Raw genomic sequence first — 27,995 nt, forward strand, 5'->3', positions numbered from 1 at the left:
TTTTTTTTTACTCATTTTTAACTATCTGTAAAAATGGTACTTCCTATACCGGAAGATGTGCGCATGCACCGCTCAGCGTTGACGCTACAAAGCCAAGCTGAAAATAGGTATCGGGTTTGGACCAATGAGGCCACCATACCCGGAAGTCAGACTGCAACAACGCGGGAAAAGAAGACGGACAGACAGATAGCGCTCTTTCACACAGCTAAGTACAAATAAACAGAAAACATAACGTTAGTCCTTCAGAGTTTGTGTTTGTGTCTGATTTTCTAGAGATAACAGGAACTGATTTCGAAATAAAATGTGGTTATGTTTTGTGTGTATGAATGGGAAACTGCTAGTCGAGCATATTGTCATTTAAATATTCACATTCATTTTCCCATCTGTTTTGATGCCAGCAGGTAAATTTTGGGAGACTTTATAACCTTAAGGCCTTATACTAAAGGAACTTTCTAGACTGGTTTATAAAAAAAACTTTATATACCCTTAATGACTCATGCATTGAATAACAGTCCCTCCTGGAGCAGGGTTCTTCTTGAAAACATTTTTATGGCACAGACTAAATAACGTCTTTTCATATTTCTTTGTTTACAAGTATGATAAACATTCACTTGTACACTTTTTTGTCTCGCGGCCTAACAAGATGTAATCCAGATATAATGACATCACAGAGGTGCTTGTAGTTAGGCAAAAGTAACTACAGCCAGACATCTGCGACGTATTTTTCCCGACTTGTATAATTTACAAATCCTTTAAACAGAAGATGCGTAAAAAGGAAGGATGTGGACTTGGCCTCGGTTCAAGAAATAGAAATAAACTCTGTAGTTTCTTGTGTTCTGTACATTTAAAATAAAAAAGAAAGAACCTTTAGAGTAATATCTTTAAAAACTTTCCATTCAAATCTTGACAAAGCAGAATTTGCCAAGTAATCTCAAACTATAAAACACAATTTAACAAAATATTATTATTGTGGATATGTCCTAAAGGAAGTGTAAGATTTTTGCTTGAATTTGTTTTGTTCATAGAAACAAAAGCACCGAAGAATGACAAAGAATACAGATTACGAGTGACAATTTCAGTCAATACTTTGATGCAATGGAGCCATCACACATTCACTGAATTCCTTTAGCATGATACAGGAGTTTACTTTTGTAACTTATCAAAGTCAAGAAGTTGTAAAGTTCTCTCCAAGCTACCCATGTTTAAGAAAGTAACTGAAGAAAAAAGACATCTTGAAGGCAATTTTACTATTCAATCTCTAACTGGCTCAACAGAAGAAAATCTCAAGAGTACATCCAGCTGCAATAAATTGCATACATGAGCAGATGATGATAGAGAGACATAATGTAAACCTAAGGCTGGATGGTTGTTATGCTATCTTAACATTCTACATGGAAATATGCATTGTTTTTCACATTTGTAAACAAGACATTAAAATAAAATTACACAAAAATCTGCAAACATTCTTTGCACATGTACATTTTAACTCTATATAGTGGCAGCAAAAATGGAAGGAATTTAGGAAGGAACACACAATAATAAACACACAAGATAAAGTTAATTAATTAAAATGACCTTAGTTGTTTTTTTATTAATTTGTTGCTACTGATTAAAATTATCAAGTATTTTTTGTCTAGATAGCAGTTTGAAATTTTTACAATATAGAATGAAATATAAAACACAGAAGGTGTACACAATACACAAGTAAGACTAATATTTTATAGGTTTTTTATACTGTGAGGTTTACAAAGCACTTAAGTTCTTAGGGAGAAAAATACTAACACCATAGTATTATTGCTGTATATTTTTAAGTGTTTGCTACAGGGTAGGGATTACACTGCAACTTTAGAGTCTCTAAACTGTTATGCACCAACTTGAACTAACAAAAATATAAATACTAACCAGCTTTAAGCTTTATCCTGCAATGCAGTCATAGACAATCTTCCCAGTCTTCCACAAATCCTAAAGGTATACTTAAGACCATCTAATTCACAAGCTTCCTGATAGCTGTCTGTTTGATTTACTTTAAAACCCAAAGAGGTTTTGTGATTTTTAGTTTTCATTGCTCTAACCTGTCTAGCGTTCTAAGGTTGGGCAGCAGTTTGGAGCAGTAATTACAGTGCAAAAGGGTATATACCTTTCAATTTATACATTATAAGGCACTTCCATATTTCAATCCATATTTTGATTGTTGTTGAATCATTATTCAAACTATCAATAATATATTTTAATAAATGTTGACAGCTTTTAATCCGTTCATTCATATCATGGACAATACACTATTTTCTGATGAAATATTTTAAAGAAACCAGCGACATACTTCCATAATATAATAAGAACATAAATATAATAAGAACAAAATCTAGGGAAATGACTGGAGGGCATCCCTTTATACACTACTTGTCACAGAAACCCTTTCATAGAGGAATCAAACTACTTTTGTTGTAGAAACAGAAAAAAATACATACAGAAGATCACGATTTGACCTGATGTAATAGTTCACCAGCACCCTAACCATTGGTATTTAATCACCTAGTTAATGAATTTTTATTTTCTTTCCAAGACGTAATTTTAGAATTGTAACTAAAAGCAACTCCCTCAATGCTTCACTAAGCATTTATTAAACATTTATGGTTAGAAAAGGAATTTCACTGAGCAGCATTAATTAGTATTCACCTGCCCAGTTCAAACTGACATTATCCAACAACTGTTTCCACTGAAGGTTGCACAAGGTCAAAGCTTTGCGCTGCAGTTACTGTACCTGCACACTGCTGTTTGATCTGTAGTGTTGGTGCTAATGGCGACTTTCAAATGGAAGATACTTTTTTTATTTTCCACCTTTTCCTGTCCTAAGGCTGTTTGTTAAAAGTAGCCCTACTGTGTAAAGCAAAAATGTTGTGTGAAATAGCCTGTACTGACCTAACATTTAGCTCCCCAAAACCAGCAACAGTGTTAGTTAACGCCCTGAATATCTCATTGCTGAACAGGACAGCTTTCATTGTACCAAAATGTAGCTTTTTGGGGTCTCAACAGAGTCGTCAATAAGCAGTGAATATGCCTGCCCTTGGTAAACAGATATGGTAGTGTCTTCCATCAGTTTATGCTATCCAAAGATGTTCCTGCGCTTTCAGCCTTTGTTAATTATAGGGTGGATGTTTAGTCTGTGCACGTAGTGGTCTGTTCTGATAACACAAGCTCAGATCCTCAAAAACCTTTTTACATTTTTATTTGTACATTGACTCAGCAAGATGCAGGTATTATGTCTGAGGAAAAATGCATACGTCAGAAATGCTGCATCTTAAAAGTATGTTTGCCGTGATACAACAGCAGAATCAAACTTGTAAACATATGTCTTATGGATCATTCTTTGTTTATACATATAAATGAAAAAGTAATGGTTATGCTGAAAAGTACAAAGAAAAGGTTTGATTGTTAAGCCTTTTTCAAATGAAGAAGATAGATTTTCACAGCATCTCAGTAGTAAATCATACTTATCTTAGACCCATATCATCAGTGATAGTTTATTTCACTCAAATATGTCCCGTGTTGCCTGTTTGTAACAGTGATACCCTTTTGTATGAAGTCAGTAGCAAAATGTGTTTTTGTACCCATTTTGTCTTTTTGGTCTTGCGTGACTTGCCTAAATTAATTGTTAACTTATCAACCCAAATTATTACTCTTTCCAAGCCTTTAGTCACTGAGGTATTTAAACCTACAGAACTGTGGCTTTTCAAGCCCAAGATTAAAGATTACTGTTTCATGCTATAGCAGCTCTTTCTGCACTGTCTGCTACCTTTAGCAAACCATCAGCTTCATCTGCAGCTTCTGCTTGGTGTGGCAAGTGTATGATTTTCACAGTGACCCTTGAAGAAAATGCAGTTGAAGTGATTACTTACCCGAGCACCCTTTTCAGGAAAACATTTACATCCTCCACTGCAATCTCTTCCACCACATGGCCCAGAGTATGATTTTCCACCCTGCAAGACATGAGGAAAAACATTTTCCATCAATGGTAGCAAACAGAGCTTTCAGTTAGCTGTATTGTCGCTAATTTGTAATTTGTTGATTGATCAACATTTCTGAGATTTGAAGCCCTGGTATTTGCATTTAATTCAAGTAATTCATACAGCACATGTCCTTGGAAAAGAATACACAGAAAAGACTCAGTGTTATACAGTCACATTATAGTTTGTACCAATATAGTGAGCATAAAAAAAACATAGTATTCTATTTATGCATGTTTGTTTTTAACAGAAGCAAAAGGATTTCTTGACATGATTTTGATGTAAGTTTGATTTAACTGATTACTCAAGACTGACTGTAATACACTCAAATGATGAAACCTGTCGAAAGTTGAGCCTGGTGAAAACTAATAAGTAAACGCATAGAAGGGGAGCAATTTATCCTGCTTAACAAGAGAACAATTCTCTTTCCTTTCCCTTTAATTATTTTTTGGAAATTCTCACCAGCTTTCACAAGCAACAAAGGGACACAGCATTTGTCTGTGACCTGTTGGTTCATCTGCAAGAAATATAGTTCTCACAGGTCTAAAACCCTCATGTACAACTTTACATTAAAAATTGCTATTGCATACTATGAAATTCTGTTGCTGCCATCAAGGAAAAAATATTTAATGTACATCTCATATAATTCTCAATTATCGTGAAATTATGGAATGATTACTTATTTGCTTGAAAATTATCTTATTACAAGATAGAAAAATAACATCATTATCACAAGATAGTAAATTATCTCAATTTGTGATAATTAGGAGATAGCACACTTGTCATGCAATACCTACATTATCATTAATTGACTTACTTTAATCTGTGAAATCAATTGCATGATAGAACTGAAAAACTGCAAGATTTCATTATGACTAAACACCATTTGAAAGTACAGTTAGTCTGCTCAAATTCTGTAGCATTGAGAGTTTGTGTCTTGTAATTATGCAATCATTTCTTATCTTGCGATAAGGATATAATCAACTATCTGATTTTAACTTATCTAGTTTATTGTAAATAGAAGAGAATTTCATAAATGTGTGATAATTATTATAAATTATAAAATAATTTTTTTTTTTCCCCCTCATGTTAGCAATGTGCTTCTGGAACATACAATTAACAGGTATATTGATGGTTTCTTTTATTCACATAAAAAAAGACATAGGTTAATTAATGCAATTGTGAGTCCCTATCACAGGTGATATCCCAATCATAAAAGTTCTATGTTTTTTTTAATCAACCTAGACTGGATGCAAATATGTGAAATTTTCAGACCAAGGCATTAGATAGTCAGATTTATTCCCAGTGCATCAGACTTGCAAGCTATGAGTTTACCTACCATCTCAGCTGCCTGGACTGCATGCAAATGAGGGAAACTTTAAGATCCCCCTCATTAACATTGCAGTATGTGCAGATTACTTAATAGTACAGTTCATTGCATTGTCAGCACTGCTTGCAAATAAGAAAATGTTACTGATTACAGCTCACTCACTTGTTAGAAAAGAGGTTTGCGAGTTCCTAATAAATGAACACGTACTGTAAACACTTTAAAACTAGTAAAATCCATAATTTTATTCCTGGATATATTAAAGTTTCCAAAAGTACACCTGGTATCTCTGACCCTTGTTAAAATTAATTTACATACTTTTTGATTTTGCAGTTTTAGTTGAAAAGGTACTACACTTTGTCACTTACTTGGAAAAGAGTGTTATAAAATTAATTTAATGTAAGTCACAATGTAAATCATTCCCTTTGGAGTAAAAAAATCACTAATTTAACTGCACTTTCACGTTTTACGCATCTCAAGGTTCTCGTTATCGCTCCATTAATAAAAAACTAACACTATCATAGGTTTATGATGGTGGTGAGGCCCGATTACCTGATTCCTTTTACTTTGTTAATGATTTTGAACTATAAACTTATATTACTGAAGCATTATAATGCCTCACTAAAGCCATGGTGATGCTCCTCAAAAACAGAAAAGTTGTAATCTATTAAATTATCATGCTTCGTTAATATGGGATCATTAATTTTACTGTGTTCAGAGGATCTAATGAACGCAGTGTGTGTGGTGCAGTGGTTACTATTGCTGCCTTTACTGAGGCCTGGGGTTAAGTTCCTAGGGTGCTATTTGCATTGAATGTTCTCCCGGTGTTCCTCTCATAGTCCAAAGACATGCTGGGAAAATTGGCCCTGGTTTGAGTGTTTGTAGCAGTCAGTGCCCTAAGATGGACTGGCGTCCCATCCAGGGTGTATCCTGCCTTGCGCCTGTTGCTTGCCGGGATAGACTCCGACTCCCACACAACCCTGTATTAGATAAAGTGTTAAAGAAAATGGATGGGCAGGTCTAATGAAATTATTGCTTGTTGAAAACAGACTTTCAAAAATGTATTATATTAATATCGCAAACCACACTCATAAACCTGGTGCTATTGCATTTTCTGCCTTAATATCACATGGATTTTATCATGTCATTATAATATCTACATTGATATCATTATTTTTCAAGACTGCACCGTTGTTCTTTAATGTATACTCTAATACAATATATTCTAATACAATACAGTATTTCATACATGGTATCCTCTGTAAAAGAACTGCAAACAGCATAGAAGGAATCAAAAGAATGTAAATTATTTTACATTCACAATATGTTGAGTATTATAACACAAAGAGATCATTGATTTTCTAACTCTTTCTGCAAAAAGATTCTTTTGTTCCAAGATGAGGTTCTTTTATGCTTCTATGCCACCAACTAACAAAAGCTAATTCTCCACAAGGAATGTAAGGAGTTTTATTCCTTTTTAACCTTCATCTTTGACTTAACTCTATAGTTATCTGAGACTAACAGGACCTCAAAAAGCATCACTGTTGGTACTCTGAAAGCATAGAAAATGACACAGAGGATGACATCCAAGGTATTTTTTTCCTTCTGTAACATTTGCTCTGCCATTTGTCTTTCTAAATAAGTACTTGCTGTAATTCCAAAAGTTTACTTAGGTGAAAAAAGAAAAATCATTCACTCATCTACACCTATGAGGCCAATTTGCTTAAATATTTACAATAACTTTCAGACATCCAGGGAACATTTTTGCTCTGGAGTATGTCTAGGCTCCACAGCTGAAACATTGTGTTTCTTTTACTTTCAGCATGGAATAAACTGTTACCTGTTCCTATTCCAAATATCTTTTTCTTAAAAAGAAAAAAACGGAGGAAGCTGTTAATACATTTCTTTTTTGTTTTGAACCATTCTTGTGGCGAAACAACTCTATTGCAAATAATTGAAGGCAAATATCTGGAAACTGGTCTCACGCTCGTCTCATGACAGCTTTGTAAATATCTTTTTAGACACGGTATATGCAACAATAAACAATGTTTTGTTTGCAATGCACAAATACAATGCTATTTCAAGTATGGGACGACGTGAACAAAAGCAAAATGAATAATGCAGACGGAATTCTGAGGACTACAGTTGAGTATTCTTCAGAATTTCCTTGTAAAGTCTTCAAGTCTATAGAAACAATGATGTTTGTTTAAAAACAATGTTTAAATGTTTATAAAAAGTTTAATGTTTATAAACTTAAATTCATTTTTTTATGTACTTGTCATCAAATGATTACTTTGAAGAACACACAACACACCAGGCGTTATAGGTATAAAAATCTTGACCTTTCATGCTTTCAACAGATACTGTGTAATTTCCTCGCAGGGAGTTGAGTCAAGAAGGTGAAGACTGCTGACCCTTATTAGTCTTCAGACTCTTTTTTTGTGTTTTAGTGCAGCGTGTTTTGTCTCATCCATATGTTTTCAAGCTTATCGTCCATAAACAAAGAATAATTCGTTATTCTTTTAAATAGCTGAAAATAGCCTTATCATATTCTGCATTACACAGCAATGTATTTTCCTTTCTTAGTATTGAAGTGTGTTCCTCATGTCAAATTTATTTTTAGTTCCAGGAGGAGCGAGACGTGCATCTGTTACTCCTCTCCATTTCGTGACGCGTAAAATATCAAATGCCTTAATTAATTAAAAGTTTGCGTCTGCAAAATGCACCATTTCTCAATGTTCCTAAAAAAAATATAAAGACAGAGCTCAGTTTTCTTAGGAGGTACGGTGCATGGGGTGTGTGAATCAGTTTTTGTCTCTTTATATTGTTTCAGTATGAATATTAACTGACTTTTTAATGTCTTTCATTATGTACAACACTCAGGGGAGAGCTTAGGAAAAGCAGTTATTTTTGGAATACTAGGTGGGTTCCATATGTAGTTCTAAAGGTTAATGAATAATGGTTTCTGACTTTCACTATACAGAACGTGATTAGGAAGTGGAACAAAGGATTTTCGGGAAGCATTATTTATCTGTCACAGCCAAACATTTGCAAATAATAAAATGAACACTGCATACCTTTCATCTTAAGAATCATAACAGACCACCCAGATACCCCAAGAGTTGTCTACAGTATATGGATATAGCTGGAAGACATGTGGATTACATGATTTTAGATTGCATTAACCTGAGCAGCACTAACACAGACAGCATTCTTAACATTTTGCAATGTCTGCCACTAATGCAAGACAAAATACTGGTCTCCATGTTGGGGGTCTGAACATTCCAATGCTTTTAAAAAAATATTTGCACTGTTTAATTTTTTTTCATCATTGTTTAAAAAAGGTGGGATAAGTAATGAAAGTGCTGTACATGTTTGGATACTGTTGGATGCTTAAGTAACGTACATGTACATTTTTTGCGTGCTATACTGTAGCAACATTAAGTAAGAATACACTGTTTGATTTTTCCTACCTTTTGGGAACATAAAGTACAGCCCACCTAATAGATTCCTGAGTGTAATGGTTTTCTGCCTTTTTTGCCTCATAATACCTCCAGGGTAAAAAACTGGTGTTTCTTAAGACAGTAGATTGATAGAGATACTAAACAAGTCCCATGATGTCTGTTTTCTAGAGGGAATGAAGTCTTCCATTGACCTTTCTCTTTTTGCAGTGAAATGATGGGGTAACTACATCTAGTTCCCATTTCTCTTTGTAGCTATGAAACTTAAATTCACCAATCCAATTACATAATACAGGTCTTTACAGATGTTATTCTGTAGTTTATCGTTTCTTAGAATCACACCCAGTAATAATTCAGCTTAAGTTGAATCAAACCCACGAGGCAACAAAAAGAAGGCTGCACATTGTGTTTTTAAACAAACAAGAGTCTAACCATCATAGTTATGGTTAAAGACTTCTGTTCTTCCTCAGCTCAGTGGTGGCCCATTTCTACATGTAATTAGCGACTTTCACATTTTTAGATCTGAGGATGTAACATATCTAATCAAATACAATTCATGGTGTAAAGTAATTTACATTTAAAGATTTAATAGTTAATTGCATAATAGGTCCTAAAAAAATTGCATTCACAGTTTTATAAAAACAAACCCAATACAATTGTTGTATTCATGAAAAAGAAAATCTACTTCTGAGCGCCAAAAATAATATAAAGTGAAAATGTTCTTCTTTCCGTTAGATGGTAAAGTGAATCTCACTATGTAAATTCACACATGATAACGGGATATACTGTAAGCATTGATTATTTTACCATATAAATTTTACAAAGGATGTTACTATAAAAGTAAAGTAAACTGAAGAACAGTGAAGTGATCCACTAGCATAAAGAGGAACTGTATTGTAGGGAAAGCACGATACAAACAGTGGGAATCCCCAAAAAACAAAGTACATTGGTATTACTAGCATGATAAAACTAGGAGAAATGGCAAAAGTGCTTTAAAGGTTTACTGTAGTAAAGATTTACAAGGGTTAAGCAAGCTTCACTTTTAAAGGCAGCATATAAAGAGTGTGGGGTCCAAATGTGATTATACAAACTGTTTATTTGGTGAACTTAACAAATGGTATGTGTTCCCATGAGAAATAGATTGTGTATCCCATGCCAAGCCTTGATTGTGTTGAGCCATGTATTTTCTTGGTTTACCACTGAGTAAAGCTCTTTTTGCTAAACCACAAAAGTTGCATGCTTTCGTGCTAAATGTAAATGACAAACAAAAAAATAAAATTAATTTCCCAATGCTGTTGAGAGTATGGTGATGCTCAGTTATGATCAAAATGGCTGCTGCCCATCAGAACAAATAAACAATGAACAATGCGATACTTAAATATTATATTCTGCCAAATTAAACTTTAAAATGCATTTCAGGATCTATGATTTATCCTGTCTCAGCTGGTGTTTTGCAGAGCTTTAAAAGTCATGTTATCTTCTGTCCTTTTCCAAGGGACCTCTCCATTAGAAACGCAAGGAAACAAGTACTAACAGTTTTCAATATAATATAGACAATTCAGTTAAAAATAACGATATAAAAATTTTGTGGCATGTATATACTGTACATGCAGACCACTTCATTTATTTGCTGAAATCAGTTGTTCCACAGATATGCAGACTTGCTATGCATGGAAAATGAGTGAAACAGCATTGATTAAACCCAAAATATTAAGGGCTCTATGACTGAAGCTATAATATGATATTAAAAGAACCAAACTTTGTTTCTATATATTTCATAATCTGTCTTCAGTTATTGGATAAAGCTTGTTTTTTCTCTCCTTGCACATGTACATATATGGAGAACACAGAGTTTTGTAAGACAGAACAGACTGTCCTTTTCAGTCTTCCTGTAGTGCTGTTTAGCTCCATGTAAATAATTTAAGTGATCATCTGTGGAAGCTGTTGTCGATCAGCTCTACCTGAATAGATTTCCATTTATTGCCAAGTGTATAAGTGAATGTTTCACAGAGTAGGAGTATCCATTATAGATAACCCCAACTGGAGGACATTAGTGACTATAGACAATGGAAAAAGCAAATTGTATTCAGAGATAAGTCTCGCGTTCTAAAATCATTAGGACTTGAATCACAATTATTAATAATTATCTTCAAACTGGCCCTTACTGTATGAAACAGGTCCCAGACTACCCGGAAATTTAACAATTCTCACATTATTTCACTAAACAGATACATTTCAGCAATAAACAATTCTTGAATGGTAACCCTTTGTTGAGAAGAAAACATTGTTGGGACACATCTGGAAACTGGAAAGTCGTTTCATTTTCTGGGGGTAAATCCAAACACAGCTCTCTGTGTTAATAAACATAAACAGATACAGGTGCTGTGTAAATATGCAGGCAACATTTTTTTTTCATATTTTAAAAGCACTATAAAAATTTAGGCTAAAATACTCCAGATTGCAGAGCATATTGAATAAATCACCCTCACATTCTTCATTAGGAATGTGCAGTTCAGTCCTCTACTCATTAAATCTCTTATCATTAATCACCTAAGGTTGTATTTTATACCAGGTATTCGAGCTGTCCTCCCTTGCTTGGATATCGTAGAAGAGAGTGTAATTAAAAATGTATATGCTTCACTGATTTTAGACCGATTTTAGACCATATTTTTTATGGTTTATTTGAAGTAATAACATCAGAGCAGACTTTCTGATATATCATTGCACACATGCCTGATACTTTCTGAGCATAAAGTTGACATTAAGTAAATCCTTTAAATAAGGGTTAAAAATTGCAAACCCTAAGCTTCTGTTGTAAGTATATCTCACAGTGTTAAGCGCTTCCTTTACTGATACCCAATATGATGAGAATGTTGCAAAAATAAAAAGAAATCAAGCCACCCTATCCAAAAGGTTGAAAATATCCTATTATATCATCATTTAAAAGTACCTATGCTATCTCTGAATTCCCTAGAAAACACTCTTTGACATATTAAAATATAATTTGTCAATCCATTAATCTTCCCAAGCTGTAAAAACAGATCTCTAAACCACCAAGAATTCTGTTGTTAGTACAGACAGCTTTGGCATCAGTCAGCTCTTCCTGTGCTGCTGTGACCTGCTGTCATCCTCCACACCGGAGGAATCCTTTTTTAACTCTGCCCACGCTTCGCTTCTGGTCAAAGATAACCCTCAAAATGCAGAAAGTCCTGATATCACAGCTGGGTGCTGTCACAAAAGAGGTAGGATCTCACAGGGATGTCTGAGGCAGCCAGGGAGGACATGAACTGATAGGAATGCAATTTTCTTTACTGCAAATCCACCATATGATGCAATTCTTGCATAGTTTTGGACACCTTACAAAGGAACTCTTTAGAATGATGTGTAAAGCTTCATCACAAAACCAATACCAGCCATAAAGAAAGCTAGAACACTCGGAAAAAACCAGTACAATTATGTTGACAGGATGCATGGAATTGATTGTGACTGTTCTTGCCTTCCTTGTAATATTCTATCATTCTCCCAGCTTTGAAACACTTTCTACAGAAAAAGCAGAGGAATTCATGGCTTTCCAAATGCCCAGTTTAAGAAGCTGTGATTCGTGGGTGAAACGATAAAATTGTACCCTTTCATTTCACTGAAACCAGAAGGTTCACTGTTTTGTACTCAAAATAGGAACACTTTTGTTCATTGTTTGAAATCAAGCCTTAAACAACACCACAAATAAGCTCTCTTTCATAATTCCACTCACTGGAGTTACTTTAATGTCTGCAGATATGGAGACCGTTTTAAGATTTCAGTAGGCAAGGACAGGACAGGGTTATGTGTTAAGATGGTTGTAGTGTTGTAGTTGCTTAACTTGGCTATAGTCTTGTATTAATGGATAACTAAATTCAAGCATGTAGTGGTGTCAGCATGCGTATTCTGTAAAGGAACAGGTAAAGGTTTAGTCCATGCTGAAAGGAAAGGATGTCAAAAGGTGACACCTGAAGAATGCTCCACAGTCAAAACACTCTCTTTTCTTTTCAGCATGGAATAAACCTTTATTATTTCTTTTGTATTATGGATATTTGGGTGAACCCACTCTCACCCGAAATATTTACCTAATGTGAGATATACACTTAAACCCTTGCTATGATTCTATAGAGAATTTGGAAGAATAATAAGAAAAAACCTGATCTGAAAACTGTTCTGAGACTTGGAAACTATCTGCCAGACTGAGATATTAACCTCATTATTTCTTCTTGAGGGCTAGACTTTGTCGTAAAGAGTTTAATCCAAACCTTTCCCCTCGTCGTGACAAATTTTTTGCAAGCTTAATGGCATGATGGCAAAGTAGTTCAGGTGGGTAGCTGCGTCAGCATGCGTAGGCTGCAAAGGAACAAGTAACAGGTTTATTCCATGCTGAAAAAAAGAAGAGAGAAAACACAACGTTTCAGCCGTGGAGCCTTCTTCAGGTGTCGCTGAAGAAGGTGTCTTCACACCTGAAGAAGGTTCCACGGCCGAAACGTTTTCTCTCTTCTTTTTTTGATGGCAAAGTTGTGACCAATACACAAAAAAATAAGAAACGTTAACATTTTATGTAGATTTTTTTATGAATTAAAAAGTATCAAGCTTATTGTAATGGTAAAAATTGATTAAAATCAGCATGCAGAAAATAAGAAAGATAAAAAAGAAAGATCCATCTAATATCGTTTCTCTGAAATTCCTTATTATGACGAGTAATACTTATTTAAGCAGAAAGAAATGAAGAGTATCTTTGATCTAACAGAACATGGAACAAGTAAGAAATAAAACAACACATAGGCAGGTGATGTAAACCTTTCTTGCAAAAGTAGGAATTAAGACAAGAATGCCTATTTTTGATTTTGGCATGTTTGCGGGCCTTTGAAGTCAGAGGAATTTGTGAGAAGTTTGTTTGCACAGGTCCAAAAATCTGAGCACTTTACTGTCAGAAAATTAGATTGTACCCATTCCCACTACTTTCCTTTTGTGGTGCTTTCTCATCTGTGTGAAAATACAGCTTAGGATAGACTTATGGTCCAGACTGCATGCCATTGTGATCACATCCTGTCCTCAAGTTATCCAAAGTTCATCCCCTAGATCAGACTTCTAAAACCACAAACCTATGAGCTATGGCTTCCGATCATAATAACGAAACTAAACAAACAAAGGGATGGTAATGAATCACAAAAGATCTCACAGAAGCTGTAAAATTCGGTTTTATAATATAAAACTGACAGTAACTTAAGCCTACAGTGAAAATACCAGCAAAACTGACTTAATGAAATAGAATTGCTAGCAAAATGTAATGAAACAAAACAAAAAAAATTAATATCGCTGCTACAAACTTTACATTGCATACAGGAGTGTATAATTATATAACAGCTTTTAGAGATTCACAGTTAATTAAAGCTAATTATTTGTAGTTTGATTCATTTCTGTTATGTATCTACTGTGATTTACATAATGTAGAAATTGTAAACCATTTGCAAAGAGTAAAGCAATCAATTATATTATGACTTGGTTATTTCTGTTACACTAATGGTCTCTGGTAATTCCTACAGTAATCTGTAGGTAGTTTTGGAACACCTTTATATTTTCTAATTAGACTCTAAAGAGGATCAAAACCCCCATATAAAACCTAAATTAAGATTAGCAAGTCTGCTTAAAGTAGCAAGTATGCAGAAAGTAGACACCTACTGTATCTTTTGTATGCCTGGATACCTTTAGAGCACTGAGTTTTTTCTGAATAGAGTTCCCAGGATCCAAAATTGCCATATCACATCCACCTTTATCTCATAGTAATTCAAAGTATGTCAGCTCAAGAGTTATGCACTACTGCAAACACAGAGCAGGCCTACAAATGTAAAAAGGACAAGGGTCAGAAATCAGAAAGCTATGTGTTATAACCAGACGGAATTGGAAACAGTGTTGTCAAGTATACTCCTTTACCTACAGTATATCTATGTCCATTCTTCACAAACATCTACAATAGTCACAACTGTGTAAGTAACCAAGTAAGACCACAATAAGATTAGGTTGAAACACAGCCATGATAACAGTAATTTAGAGGTTTAATTAACAAGCTGTTTACAGAAATGTGAGCTTTCATTATGAATGTTTGGGGTTTTCTCTTTTCTCTTTTTACAGTTTCTCAGAAACTGTAAACATTGGGAAAGTCAGCCTCTTAGTTCACAAGAGGAATGCTACACTAAAACCACATACTGCATTTAACTAAAAACAAACCACCACTTTTGAACTCAAAACCCCTTTTTAAAGCCAGTGATCGCATTTGGATACCTTTTCGAACAGCACCTTTTCTCCCCAGTGCTACTGTTATTTCCCAGGTTGTGTAATAAAGTAATGTAGTTGCACGAAATTCCACACCAACATTTTGTCATTGAAGAGAGCTTTTAGGAGAGAGACAAGGCAAACTTTACTCCAAGTTATCATTCTTCATGAAGTTCTGAACCCTAATTACATCAATACTGTATGTTACAGCTACATATTTAAATAATATCATGGCAGAAGTAAAGTCCATTAAAATGGAAGACTAGCAAATCAAAGTAAATTCATGGTACAATATTAAAAATAGAAAAAAACAGAGGGAGACTACAGTGCACAAATACTATGCAAATGTAGTATGTTCAAAATTATACAGTATAAGAAAATGATTGATTATTTAATTATAAACTTTTAGTCTTTTAGTACTATAAATGAGTATGTACTACCAAAATCAATTTACATCACATAGCAAGAGCACTATTTCTATTTCTTCTTCCTGTGTGCTAATGCCATAAGCATATACCCATCCCCTTTCTAACTGCTTCATCCAATACATGACTGAACATGGCGGGATACGCCCTAGATGGGACCAATCCATTACAGGATACACACATTCACATGAGTGCCAGTTTTCCTGGAAGCCAATTAACCTACCAGTATGTCTTTGGACCATGGGAGGAAACCAGAGTGTCATAAGTATACAGTACATATCTTGGCTGATAAATTAACATGGGTAATATTTTCATATATTATTAGTACTCAGCCTAAAACAGACAAAAAAATAACATTTGTTTTATCTGACTGAGCAGGCTGCACACATACCTTATTTGTAATTGCGGGCAAATCATAGTATCTCATATAACAGACTTCTCATTTCCTTGAATGAAGGTCATGGGAAATGTTCAGACTTGGCGTATGCAAAAATAAATAATCCCCAAAGTACACTATTCAAGATATTGCAGTAGGACATGTAGATTATTCTCTACAGCTGAAGAAGGTGAATATCATTTTTATTTTACAGGCACCTTCATACTTATATAAGAGGTTATACTGCTACTTTTTGTGTTAATATGAGATCTCATTGTGATAAAATGAGATTTAATTCAGGAACAATATTGCCTACTATATTAACATCTTGCAATAGATATGCAATTATATTGTCCCATACGAAGTAGCATTGCATTTAACAACAGAAGAATATCTTCACACTTCTCTGTGTGCAAAATAATTCATCTAAAGGAACATGTGTACTGTATTTTGTATAGAAGAAGTAGAACACCCTGTCAGTGAGCATTACTGGGTTAAAAGTGTGTTGTTTTCGCCTTTTCTTTGAGAAATAGAAATGATACAGCTTTTTACAAACATATGTTAGCATATGTTCTTGATGAGAAACTCCAGAAACATACTTTATATGGGTTTTTGCCTACTCTTTAAACACTAAATAGAATTCATTTATAATGACTTGTCAGTGAGATTTACACTTACTGTTGACTTACTGTTACTTTCACTGTTGGTCGATTGATCTGTAAACACCAAAACCTCAAAAGCTTTTAGACTATGCTTACAATAAATTTATTTGAATATGGTATGCAAAAGTACCTCATTTTAATGCAATACTACCTTGTTTAAATGCACAAATTTTTCTTCTTGGTGCTAATTAGCTTCTGTACATAAGAATGTAGAGAATATAGGCATTAAGAGAATATAATGAAACATAACACCCAATAGGTACTATAGTTCGTTATTGTATAGTTCTCCAGAAAATCACTTTATATTCTACTTCTAAAATGAAAAAGAACAATGGATTGAATGTTTTACAAATCTTGTTCACAATCCTATTATTATTCCAAAAAATGCTCATCCATCTGTTTTATGGAGTTTCTGGTAATGCCGTCATATACAGTATATTCTTTTACAAACCTGAATGTCCTTCACAGGCATTTCACTTGTTCTTACTTAATGCACCACAGATGCACAAATGTAATACAACACATACTGTAGCAGTAAGATCATGGGCAATCACCAATGAGTTATCTAATGATAACACAGTAGAGTAATGCTACTGTACTTAAATAAGGAATTGTTCTAAGGAAGAATTAATGGTTGTGTCACTTAATCATAATAGGTACACATTAGTATGTGAGGGTAGAACAGTGAAAACCGAAGACCCATTTTGCTGTGATATTTTGATTTACATCATAAACTTGTTTTACATCATAAACTTTCTAACTGGTATACTTGATACTAGAAGAAACCTATTCGAAATACACGTTCGTCTGCCTTGTACAGTTTAGGATTACAATTATCACTAAAGTTTGGCTCAAAAGATCTTTGTTGGCTTTAAAATGCAACAAACAAGACAATTCAGCATGTGGAAAATTAAATAATTTAAATTAATTTACATTAAATACTCGGAGTTGGAATCTGAAACGATTCTGGTCAGTTTTGGAGTAATTAGAACCCAGTTCTTAACCTCAAGAACTTAGTAACTTGAAGAGGTTCCTATATTTCTGGATAATGACAGAATGCATGGTACAGTATGCTTAACAATTTAGATGAGCCTCAGAGAGAGTTTTAAATGAAATAAGAAAGGTGTCAAATCCCCACCCCTTTTCTGATATTTGTGATAATACTAGCATTTTTATTAATGTATGATAAATCATTTATAATAATCTTGCAATAAATCATAATAAACGGACAGTCAACACTGTAACAGTAGACATCTATAAAGGTCCAAATAAGGTCACAATACAGTATGTTCTCTACATTGTAGCCCAAAGAGAATTGTACTTCCTTCAGAATCCATAAGTTCAGCTATGTCAAACAAAGCCATGAGGAAACATTCACTTTCACTCCACATTCTGCTGAGGTACAGCTCTAAACATGGCTTTAACTGAAACACTGCAAGGACTTCGTCTATTGCATACAGTATATAATTCCTATTCTTAGGAGCTGGCAGACATCCTAGGTCAACATGAGTAAATGTTACACAGATGTATACAATACATGTAAAACTGTAAAAGTCATTTCTTCCTTCAGGGTAGACCTGAAACTGTCCTACTCTAAGTGTGGATAATGTAATTTAATTTCCCATTTGTTTGATATTTGTATGATATATTCCTGGTTTATAACAAGGTTCTTGAACAATAGCTGGAATTATCATTCTTACGGGCACAAGCTCATTCAGGGATAAATGTATTCCACTGGTCCACATCTGGCAATTAATATCATTGACTTCAGCTGACCTAGACCACAGTATAAGATTCAGTTTATTAAATCTATGAAGTGTTTATGGCAGTGGATTAAATAGTGGAGTGTCTTGATACTTCCTTCATACCATCATCCCACAAAGTCATTTAAGAACACTTCATACTTCAGTGTTAAAAATCATGAGTTTGAACCTGGGCATGACATAATACTACAGTTACACAAATTAAACTAATCACATTCTAATACATAAGTCCTTTAAAGGCTTAATGATTCTAAAATGTTATCAGAGGTCAGGGATGATTAATACAGTATGTCGCCAAGATCAGCTGTGTGATGCTGTATTAGAAGAATGGAATCAACAGTACAACTTATTTTTTATTCTGACTGAGCAATGTTGTTGAATGTTGTTCTGTGTTATGTTATTAGATATTATGTTATTATGTTCTGTATTATGGTATATTGTATGGTATACAGCTTTTGATCCAACTGACAGTTTTGGGTTGCAATTACCACATGGAGCACCATGCCATCCAGGCCCCATTTTCAGAAAGGAGCAAAAAACCATTTGTCCGAAACCTGACTTGGGTCCCAAAATCTGGCGCTGATCTTAAGTATTTTTGAGGAAGTCTGTGAATGCTAATCCTAACCCTACCTGGAGTGTCAACTGAGCATTTCTAGTGATGTTGGCAGAATGTTGTTCCTGTCACAAGTTATTCTGGCCACCTTAGATCCAGATAGACTGACAACATTTGAATACAAATAAAAATGCAGAATGAGGATAAACAAGGATGCAGGTTTGCCCTTAAATATGGACAGTACTTGAGACAATACTGTTCCAGTATGGTTAGGTTAACTTGGGACAAAGATTTTAGCAAAACAAAAACTTTTGGAGATTTAGCTTTATACAAGCAAATCAGACAATCCTAGCCGATAAACATACTTTCCATTTAAACTAAAGAAATGCTAAAACCTGTAAAAAATTAGATGTTAACAATTAATTGCAAAGAATGTGGGTAACTGTTGATGTTGGAAAAGTTTACAATCAGGTTGATTAACCATGAAACATTTGAGTAGTTCTTTCTAGGAATGAAGAATAAAATATATACTAAATTTCTCTTTTAACATCAGTTGAACTTGAATGATAATGAAATTAAGATGTTTTTCAGTCCAACTTTACAATGAAGGGATAATACTTTCTTTTTGTTATAATGTGGGAACTGTGTTGAAAAGTTGTTTATTCCCTCAACTGCCTTGTTTTGATTAAGCAGCATGAGATTTGCTGGGTGTAACTCAGAAAGAAAAGTCTGGTAGAAATTGTTGGTATGCTTTTTGTGGTATGAGCAGACTGGAACATCTGCCTGTTCAGAACAACAGCAGCATGAAAGTCAGGCATTTATGTTCATTGATCTCTGTTAAGTCAATGAAAGTTCTGTTTTAAAGTGAGAAAAACCACTTATGTTTCTTCTTCACATGTAAAGATCAACTTTCATTAAGTGAATTATGATGTGCCATGCCTTTTTATGGCACTGTGGAGGTCACAAAAGGTTATGAGACGTTCCCTGCTCAGCATGTTTAACAAGATTCCTACAGTATTTGGTAACATAATTATAACCTAATTGAATTCAGTAAAATTGATTTGCTGTGGTATGCGAAAGGAATCCTCTTTAAGCACCAGCATTGTTGCACGATTCACAGTAATACTAGTTTGTTTTTTATGGTTCTGAGCCATAGTAAAAAGAGACAGACTGGTACAATTCTTCTTTAGAATTACCAGTAAAAGTCTTAGGTAATCTATACTGAAAATGGCATTAATAATTGCACTCAAAGTGGCTATAGAAAAATGTTTGCCACAAAGAGATCTCTTGATCATCTTTCCTTTAATGATTAAAGTGGTGTCTATGAAGTTGCTTTAAGCATAAAGATGTAAGCGTAGTGGTGGCATGAAACAGAGAAAACATTGTTTGAAAAATGATCAAATCCTGTGATCAAGGACCGACTCAGTTGTGATCAAGCCAAAAAAGTATGTTTAAAAAAGTACAGCACGAAACATGTGCAGAAAACTACTTTTGGATCATGCAAATATAATCCATCTATAGATTTTCTACCATCAAATACAAGGTCAAGGGGGAGCTGAAGCCTACCCCAGCAGGCAATGTGCAAAAGGCGGGATACCCCATGGACAGGATGCCAGTCCATTTCAGGGCACCTGGGAGCACCTGGAGGAATCCCATGTGAATATGGGGAGGGCACAAACTCCACATAGACAGCATCACAAGAATTGAAAACAGGGCTCCTGGTTTCTATTGCAAAGCAGCAAGGCTAACCATTGTGCCACCTTGCTGCTCTTGCAATTATGATACCATTAATAATCTAGGAATGGAAATGGTAAACTGGACCATTGGTTACCTGTACTGTTTTTGTAAAAACAGTACTGAAATGGTTGTGTGCACTTTAACAAACACTTTAAAATTCAAGTCCAGCAAAAACAAAATGCCAGATGCGTTGATTTTGCATTTTTCTGCCAAGGCTGAGACATCCCCCTTTCGAGATTAAGTGAAAGTTGCAGCACCCAAACACACTCTGAGCACTGTATTAGGACTATAAAAGGAAACAAGGAGAAACCCTTGTACAGCAAAGGCAAGATTCTTTGGAGACGTGGGAGTTCAGGCAAACAGGGAAGCCTATAAATTCCTTCATCTGAGACTTAAACAATTGTAATTCAAACCTTAATTTTCAAGATAGTTATGTTCTATTTAAACACTACAGCATTCAGACAAAAAATAACCAAATCAGTTCATTCACAAAGAATGGTATTTGTGGCAACTAAAGCTACAAAAAGCATATGTATTCATATAGCAAGGAAAAAGTACATTAGATATATTTGTATGGTATATTATTATGTCTGCCATGTAAGTCTTTTCTTGAATATACAGAAGAAATGAAGAACAGTTTAACAACAACTATATTTAAAAACAGCATTCATTACTAACAACAAAATCTGAATGAAAAAACAAAATGAACATAACTATCCACAGTGTATGTATTTTACACACCACTATACAGTAGTTCCAATGAGATGTACCCCTGCATTTTACAATTGAGAGAGACAGCAGGATAAAATGTTATTTGCAATTGATCAAAAATAGCAATTGCTTAATCACAGAATAATGACTAAATATTTTGTAATTGCATGTAAGTAAAGGGCTGAATAGTACCCTTTCATTGGACAAGAAAAATCTGTTCTTGGTAATACTGTACAATTCTGAATGTCTTCTAGAAATAGACAATGTTCTCCTTTTCATTTTTTAATAGTTCAGTAATCCCTGGAAGTTCATACTTCTGCAGTTACAAATTCCATAAAAAGACTTAGACTGAAGTAGGAGAAGGAACAAGTACAAGCCAAGCCCACCCTGAAATATAAAAAGAAAGAAACACAACAGTTCCACTGTGGAACCTGTTTAAGACAAAAGGTTTTGTCTTTTTGGTGTGGAATTCACCTCTACTTATTCCTTTTCAGCTCACGTGCTGATAGAGCTTCCCACTCTAACATGAATAAGGAGACACGCAATTGTGCTTTGTGGTCTGGATTCACTTGTGAAGCCTAACAGAGGTTTTTCAGTCATATTCATTATCATTTCCATTATCAGAAAGCAACCTATTCCTGGGAAGGGTCATGACAACCCAGAGCCTTAACTGGAAGCACAGGGCACAAGCTGGAAGTATGTAGTGGCCAATTCTTCACAGGACACACATGCAAAATGGTTTGCTAGAACAAAACTAAATAAAAACCATTCCTTATTTAGTAAAATAGCAGATCTTGGCAAAAGTATTTTTACAGTCATACATTAACCTTATAATATACAGAGTTGTTTCTAGAAATAATGTCAGTATAACTCATTCCCAGTCTCCTATTTGAATAGTGTGTATGATTTTTTAATACAGTATTCAAGTAACAAGTATGCAATGAGAATATGAGCATTTATTCATATTTTAATTCTCTACCCATGTAAGACTAAAAAAAGGTGGCTTTGATTAATAAAATAGAAGCATCATAATGTAATGACTTCTACAGGTCCGTTAATTGTGATGGTCTTACAGATGTTTCTTTGAACAAAGCTGTGGATTTCACCAGTGAAGAGTGCAGATGAGACCCGCATCTCTTGAGTGCTGTATGGGTATGAGATAACATCTAGTCTCAAAGCCCTGGTTTATGCTGGAGTTGAAAACGAGGCATGACATAAGCCATCCATGAGATTAAACACTCAACAGTGCAATCATGTGACCCCATTACCTTTATTACCAAACACTAGAACCCAGTTAAATAATGTTAAGGAAAACTTACAGAATACTTGTTTTTGGGTAAGCTGAACTGCAGTGCACCAGTAAATGACAGAAAAAGAAAAGGAACTTTTTATATTGTTAATAATGCTTAGATGATTAAACATAATTTGTTTCAGCAAGTTTCAGATGGAAAACTGAAAGTCGACAGAACACTCTAATAAACGCTAAATATTAAAAGAAACTTATCACAGTATTGAGACGTTTGTTTTTAGTACAGTATATGGTTTTTGCTAAAATGTGGCACTTTTAAATCAGCATAATAAATTTAACTACAGTATGTCATGTCCATTCAATAAAATGTCAGCAATTCCAGTACATAAACAGTTTTGAGAATTTTGTGCAGTTCTGAGTCTTGATGTTTTGTATTTCATACTAGAACACATGAACAGCTGTCTACCTCTCACCCCTGAGCTAATCATTCATACATTATGAGACGGATATAACAAACGTCCACATTAAGCATTAGATCTGATCATTTTAATGTTAAGCTTGCTAAAATCTCTTAAATAGCTCTCTAATTGTATTGATATTGTCATGTTTCCTGTCAGGAAGTGCTCGTCTTTATGTTCCTACATAAATGTACATTATTTTATATGTGTGTCTGAAAGTTTGGTGTCAGAGACACACAACAAATACTTCCTTACAATAAACATCTGCAACTCAGGCTTCCAGCTTTGGTGAGATAAACACATGGGACGTGATGAAAAAGAGTGACATTTGTAAAACTTGTTCTGAAGTTTAAATGGTGTGTGAAGTGGACCCTAGATTAAATGTACAAACCTGTGGGATATTTTGGAATGAAAAGCAATATATAAATACAAACACATTCTTCTTACTATTAAAACAAAATTACCATTAAAACTGTTTAATTACTTATTCTCTCCACCAGATTATATATGGTTCATAGGAATAATCCAAACATTGTTTTCCATGGGGTACTGGTAGGGGTTTTGAGATCAGGCCATCCCTTTGGGTTAGTCCTTCATTTCCTGCCTAATTTCATGACGGGGCTTGATTAAACTACATTTTTATTATTTATGGAAAGTCATAAGGAGTTTTGCTTAACAGATGTTTTAGTCTGCTTTTTCTAAACAACATAGGAAAATGAGTGGGAAAATAAATTTGTCATAAACAAGTACATAAATCTTCACTGAACACGGAAATCTACATTGAACCATCTTGGTGTTAGAATTTTTCAATGTTAACAGGATGACATTTCATCTCTGGTGCCCAATCGGTAATGTAATAAGTTGGTAAATGATGGAGGAATGATTGTTCTTTTTCTTGGTGAAGGCAACATGTCCAAAAGTACTGAGATACGTTGGCAATTTGATGCCCTCAGAACATTGATAATTACCATGATTGTTTCTTACATATTGGACATTTTGTTCTCTCTAAAGGGAATCTTAGTTCCTCTAAAATCAATGAACAGTTTGTGATGAATGGCCTATTCACCAACAGAAACTCTCTTTGCAAAAAAAAAAACCCTCATGAATATATTAACAAAATTGCATGGCACAGTATGATAGCCTTTTCCTTACATGCCAATACCCCAGTTTACAACATTAAATGTCTGATGATTAACATGTGCATGCTCATCTTTACACACATCTTTATCATAAACCTGTTTTTTCCTTACAGTAAGTAGATGTTTCATTCGTAGATCACATTTGTTTCACTATGAATACATTGCCTATGTGCTTGTGAAGTGCTGCAGCATTTTTTGTGTTTAGCTTATTTTATTAGTTTTTTTCCAATATAACATAATAGGCCTTCCCCATATTGTTTTAGCTTTGTGATACGTTTGGCAGGGAAGAAGAGGCAATTTCCTTACTGGTAAATGCAGGATTCCTTATCGTAGGGAGACATCACTGCATTATCAACGGTCGCATCCTTTCCCACTGAAGAGCACAATGGTTAGGTGTGTAACACAGAGAAATGCAGATAAGACAGGAAAAATAGTGAAGGAATTTCTCTTCTGACACTTCAACTGCATAATCATACAACCATCTCCAGTACTAGAACCTGACAGCATAAAAGTCTTTCTACAAGCCCCATTTTTCAAAAAAAGGAAGAAAACATTGCCCAACACACTAATCTAAGAAAATCAATTTTCGAAACGTATATTACTGCTAGTTTTGTAAAACAATAGGAAGTTCTTTCTAATTGGGGCATTTTCCAATAATTCTACAGGAGTAGCCTTTTAATTGATATTTTCTCCCACGTCCTGCTCTCAAAGCATTAAAACATTTGTCATCCTTGGTAACAGCAGATCTGTTTCAATCATACTGTATGTCAACACCCACATATGCCACAGAAATTAATGTTTTTCCCATCATAATATATGTGATTTGCCCAAAAAAAGTGCACTTCCCTTTTAACTTCACATTAGCGATCAAAGGATTTCATTGTTCTCTTGGCAAAGCTGAAAAGAGTCTCTCAGGATCTTCCCTGAACTTCCTTTTTACATATTTCTTTACTGAAGGGACTGTTGAGTCATTTGTCATTTTTTAACTCCAGCTGGAACACAAGGAAAGCCATGAACACAGGCCATTCTTAAATACGGGGTGACTGAAGAGCTGGCAATGGCCAACTTCATACATACTGGTTTGTCGACACCAGTTAAAAAGACACTTTAAAGAATCATTAGCTGAGCTATAGGGGCCATGCAATGGTGTAGCGGTTAGCTTTGCCTCCTCCTCCCAGTGCTGGAGCCCTCGTATGAATTCCAGAGAAACTGAAATTGGTGTTACGAGACTAAAAGGAGAACCCTGTGCAGGTCGGTCTACTTAGGAAAATGGGCGAACAATTCCAAAAGGGCTAGGCAGAGTCGGTCTCCAAAGTAGTCAGTAAGGGATTAAGCTTCTAGGTGGATGGCTGATAGCAGGCGAGCTCAGGAGATAGAGGAGACTGTACAATTCCGAGCGCAGAGGTGTGGACTGAGACGGGTTTAAATAGAAGGTCAGGCGTGGAATGTAAATTGTTAATTAAAGATGCCCCGGTGTGCCCGTTACAATTGGCCCTGGTGTAAATGTGTGTGTCTGTGTTTGCGTATGTCCGCCCTGTGATGGACTGGTGTCCCGTATAGGGTGTATCCTGCCTTACAGCCCTCTGCTTGCTAAGTTAGGCTTCAGCTCCCCACGACCCTGAATTGGAAGAAGAGCTTAAAAAAAAAATAAGAATGCTGGGATTTTGGTCCCTAATGATCTCAAGAGTGAAAAATGTAACAAATCACATGCAAGCCTGGTTTACATATTTAGAAATCTGTGATTTAATGATTGAAAATATTAATATTTGGTAGTAGTTCAGGTGGGTAGCTGCGTCAGCATGCGTAGGCTGCAAAGGAACAAGTAATAGGTTTATTCCATGCTGAAAAAAAGAAGAAAGAGAACACAACGTTTTGGCCGTGGAGCCTTCTTCAGGTGTGAGAAGACAGGGCAGTAAGCAAAGGTAAAGTAGTGGGAGAACAAAGGTTGGGAGGGAGGAGGAGTGAGAGGCAGGAGCAGGGGACAGAAAGAGAGGCCAATCAAAAGGTGTGGTCAGAATGGGTGCAGAGAGGTGTGAATATTAATATTTGGGCTATGCACAACCAGGATTGGTGGCCCCAGCTCTAATGAATTTAGAGCTGTGCACAAGATGGTTCTGCCATCCATTGTGTGGAGACCATTGTCTGGACCTCTGCAGAGTAAAGCTATCAAAATTTCTATACGTTACAGATATTTATTAACTATTCAATATGTCACTTATCAGATTTGGCTTTGATTTAAGTCATAAACCAGGTTTCCACTGTATAAATGTTCAGAGATACTACAAAATGTTTGAATGGACATCATTCCAGGCAGAAATTAACTGAGGTCTCATTAGGTTAAGGAAAATTTGTTGCAGGGGTCAATGCAAATTTTACTGGTAATTAAATTTACTAGAGCAAAAGTTACTTGTTCTGTTAAAATTTTATACAGTTCTGCAAACAGTGTATACATTTTAATCAGTGCTGCATACAATTACCTTCCCATAAACAATTATTAATTTATGTGACTGACACTTTTATCTATTTGTATGTTCTATGTATTTTTTACTCAAATCTAAGTGAAGTACAGTATACTGCTTGGTATAGTATATAACAGAAGTGATACACAGTGGACTTAAACCGGCCAACCAATAGTGATACTGGTTTTACAACCAATAGTTACTGATTTTTTTAATTGGTCATAACTGAAAATAGATTGAAACTATTGAATTGAATTTTATGCAGCAACCTTGCCATTGAAAATAATTTATCAACACTAAAACCATTCTGTCTTCTTTACTTAAATTAATTTCTTCTGTTCCCATCCATCTTTCTCTAGAAAATGCTTGTCTGCTTCAATGAAAAGTTGAATCTCAGATCCCATCTGGAGTAGGCGGCTGCCTTTTTCCTCAGGAAAGGACAACAATCGCTGAAAGCTCTGATACTCTTCACCATGTGACCGCCTTGCTTGCCTGATACAGTGCAAGGATCCTCATAATGGGCTATATAGTGGAGATGGCTGCAAGTAGAAACACAAGATTCACCTTCCCTGAAGACAACTTGCATAAGAACTACATGATCACATTCATCAGCTGTAAAAGTAATGAAATTCTATTGTTTTCCCATAGTCATCTGCTAACAGTACTACAACATGCAAGCAGCCGTTTCACCCTGCAACTCACAACTGGCAATCCACTGAAGCTCAGCAGGTGTGAGCCTGGTCAGTAGCTGAATAGAAGACCTCCTAAGGTTGCTGCTGGAAGAGGTGCTAGTGGGGCCAAAAGGGGGGCACTCTGTGTGGGTCCTAATGCCCCAGTATAGTGACAGGGACACTATACTGTAAAAAGGCTCTGTCCCTTGGATAAGATGTAAAACCAAGGTCCTGACTCTCTGTGGTAATTAACAATCCGAGGGTGTTCCCCGAAAAAGAGTAGGGGTGTTACCCTGGCATCCTGGCCAAATTTTCCAGTGGCCTTTACCAATCATGTTCTCCCATCTATGAATCACTCTGTTCTCCTCCCCACTGATAGCTGATGGGTGGTGAGCGTTCTGGCGCACTACGGCTGCCGTCACATCATCCAGGTGGGGCTGCACATTGGTTGGAGAGGAGGGCAATCCCCATTAACTGTAAAGCACTTTGAATGGAGTGTCTAGAAAAGCATTACATAAGTATAAAGAATTATCAACCCATTCAATGTATAGACCATAATGGCCTATTGAAAAAATCACTTGACACTTTGGCTTATGCAGTGTCAGACAAATTCAAAGCTAAGCTGTATGGTTGTCCTTGAAGTTGCCTGTTCATTGTTCAAAGAACACATCTGAGAATAAAAGAAATGTAGACTTTTCGTGGGCTT

The 27,995-nt window shown here is 35.3% G+C and overlaps 1 protein-coding gene and 1 long non-coding RNA gene across 4 annotated transcripts in view; one reads left to right on the forward strand and one right to left on the reverse strand.

The window, feature by feature from the left end:
• LOC148675874 (uncharacterized) lies at window positions 1-27,986 on the forward strand. Its single transcript, XR_015924905.1, has 2 exons — window positions 1-233; window positions 26,978-27,986. It is a non-coding gene; the product is annotated as an uncharacterized LOC148675874 (long non-coding RNA).
• col4a2 (collagen, type IV, alpha 2) overlaps window positions 1-27,995 on the reverse strand; it is a 102,736-nt gene that overhangs the window by 67,748 nt on the left and 6,993 nt on the right. For all 3 annotated transcript variants that reach the window (XM_088597011.1, XM_088597020.1, XM_088597004.1), the window contains exon 4: window positions 3,897-3,977. In XM_088597011.1, the coding sequence (XP_088453137.1) occupies window positions 3,897-3,977 (81 nt within the window). The remainder of the gene's footprint in view (window positions 1-3,896; window positions 3,978-27,995) is intronic.

Source organism: Lepisosteus platostomus, chromosome 2 (genome assembly GCF_059453375.1).
Source record: "Lepisosteus platostomus isolate fLepPlt1 chromosome 2, fLepPlt1.hap1, whole genome shotgun sequence".
Classification (NCBI taxonomy): Eukaryota; Metazoa; Chordata; class Actinopteri; order Semionotiformes; family Lepisosteidae; genus Lepisosteus; species Lepisosteus platostomus.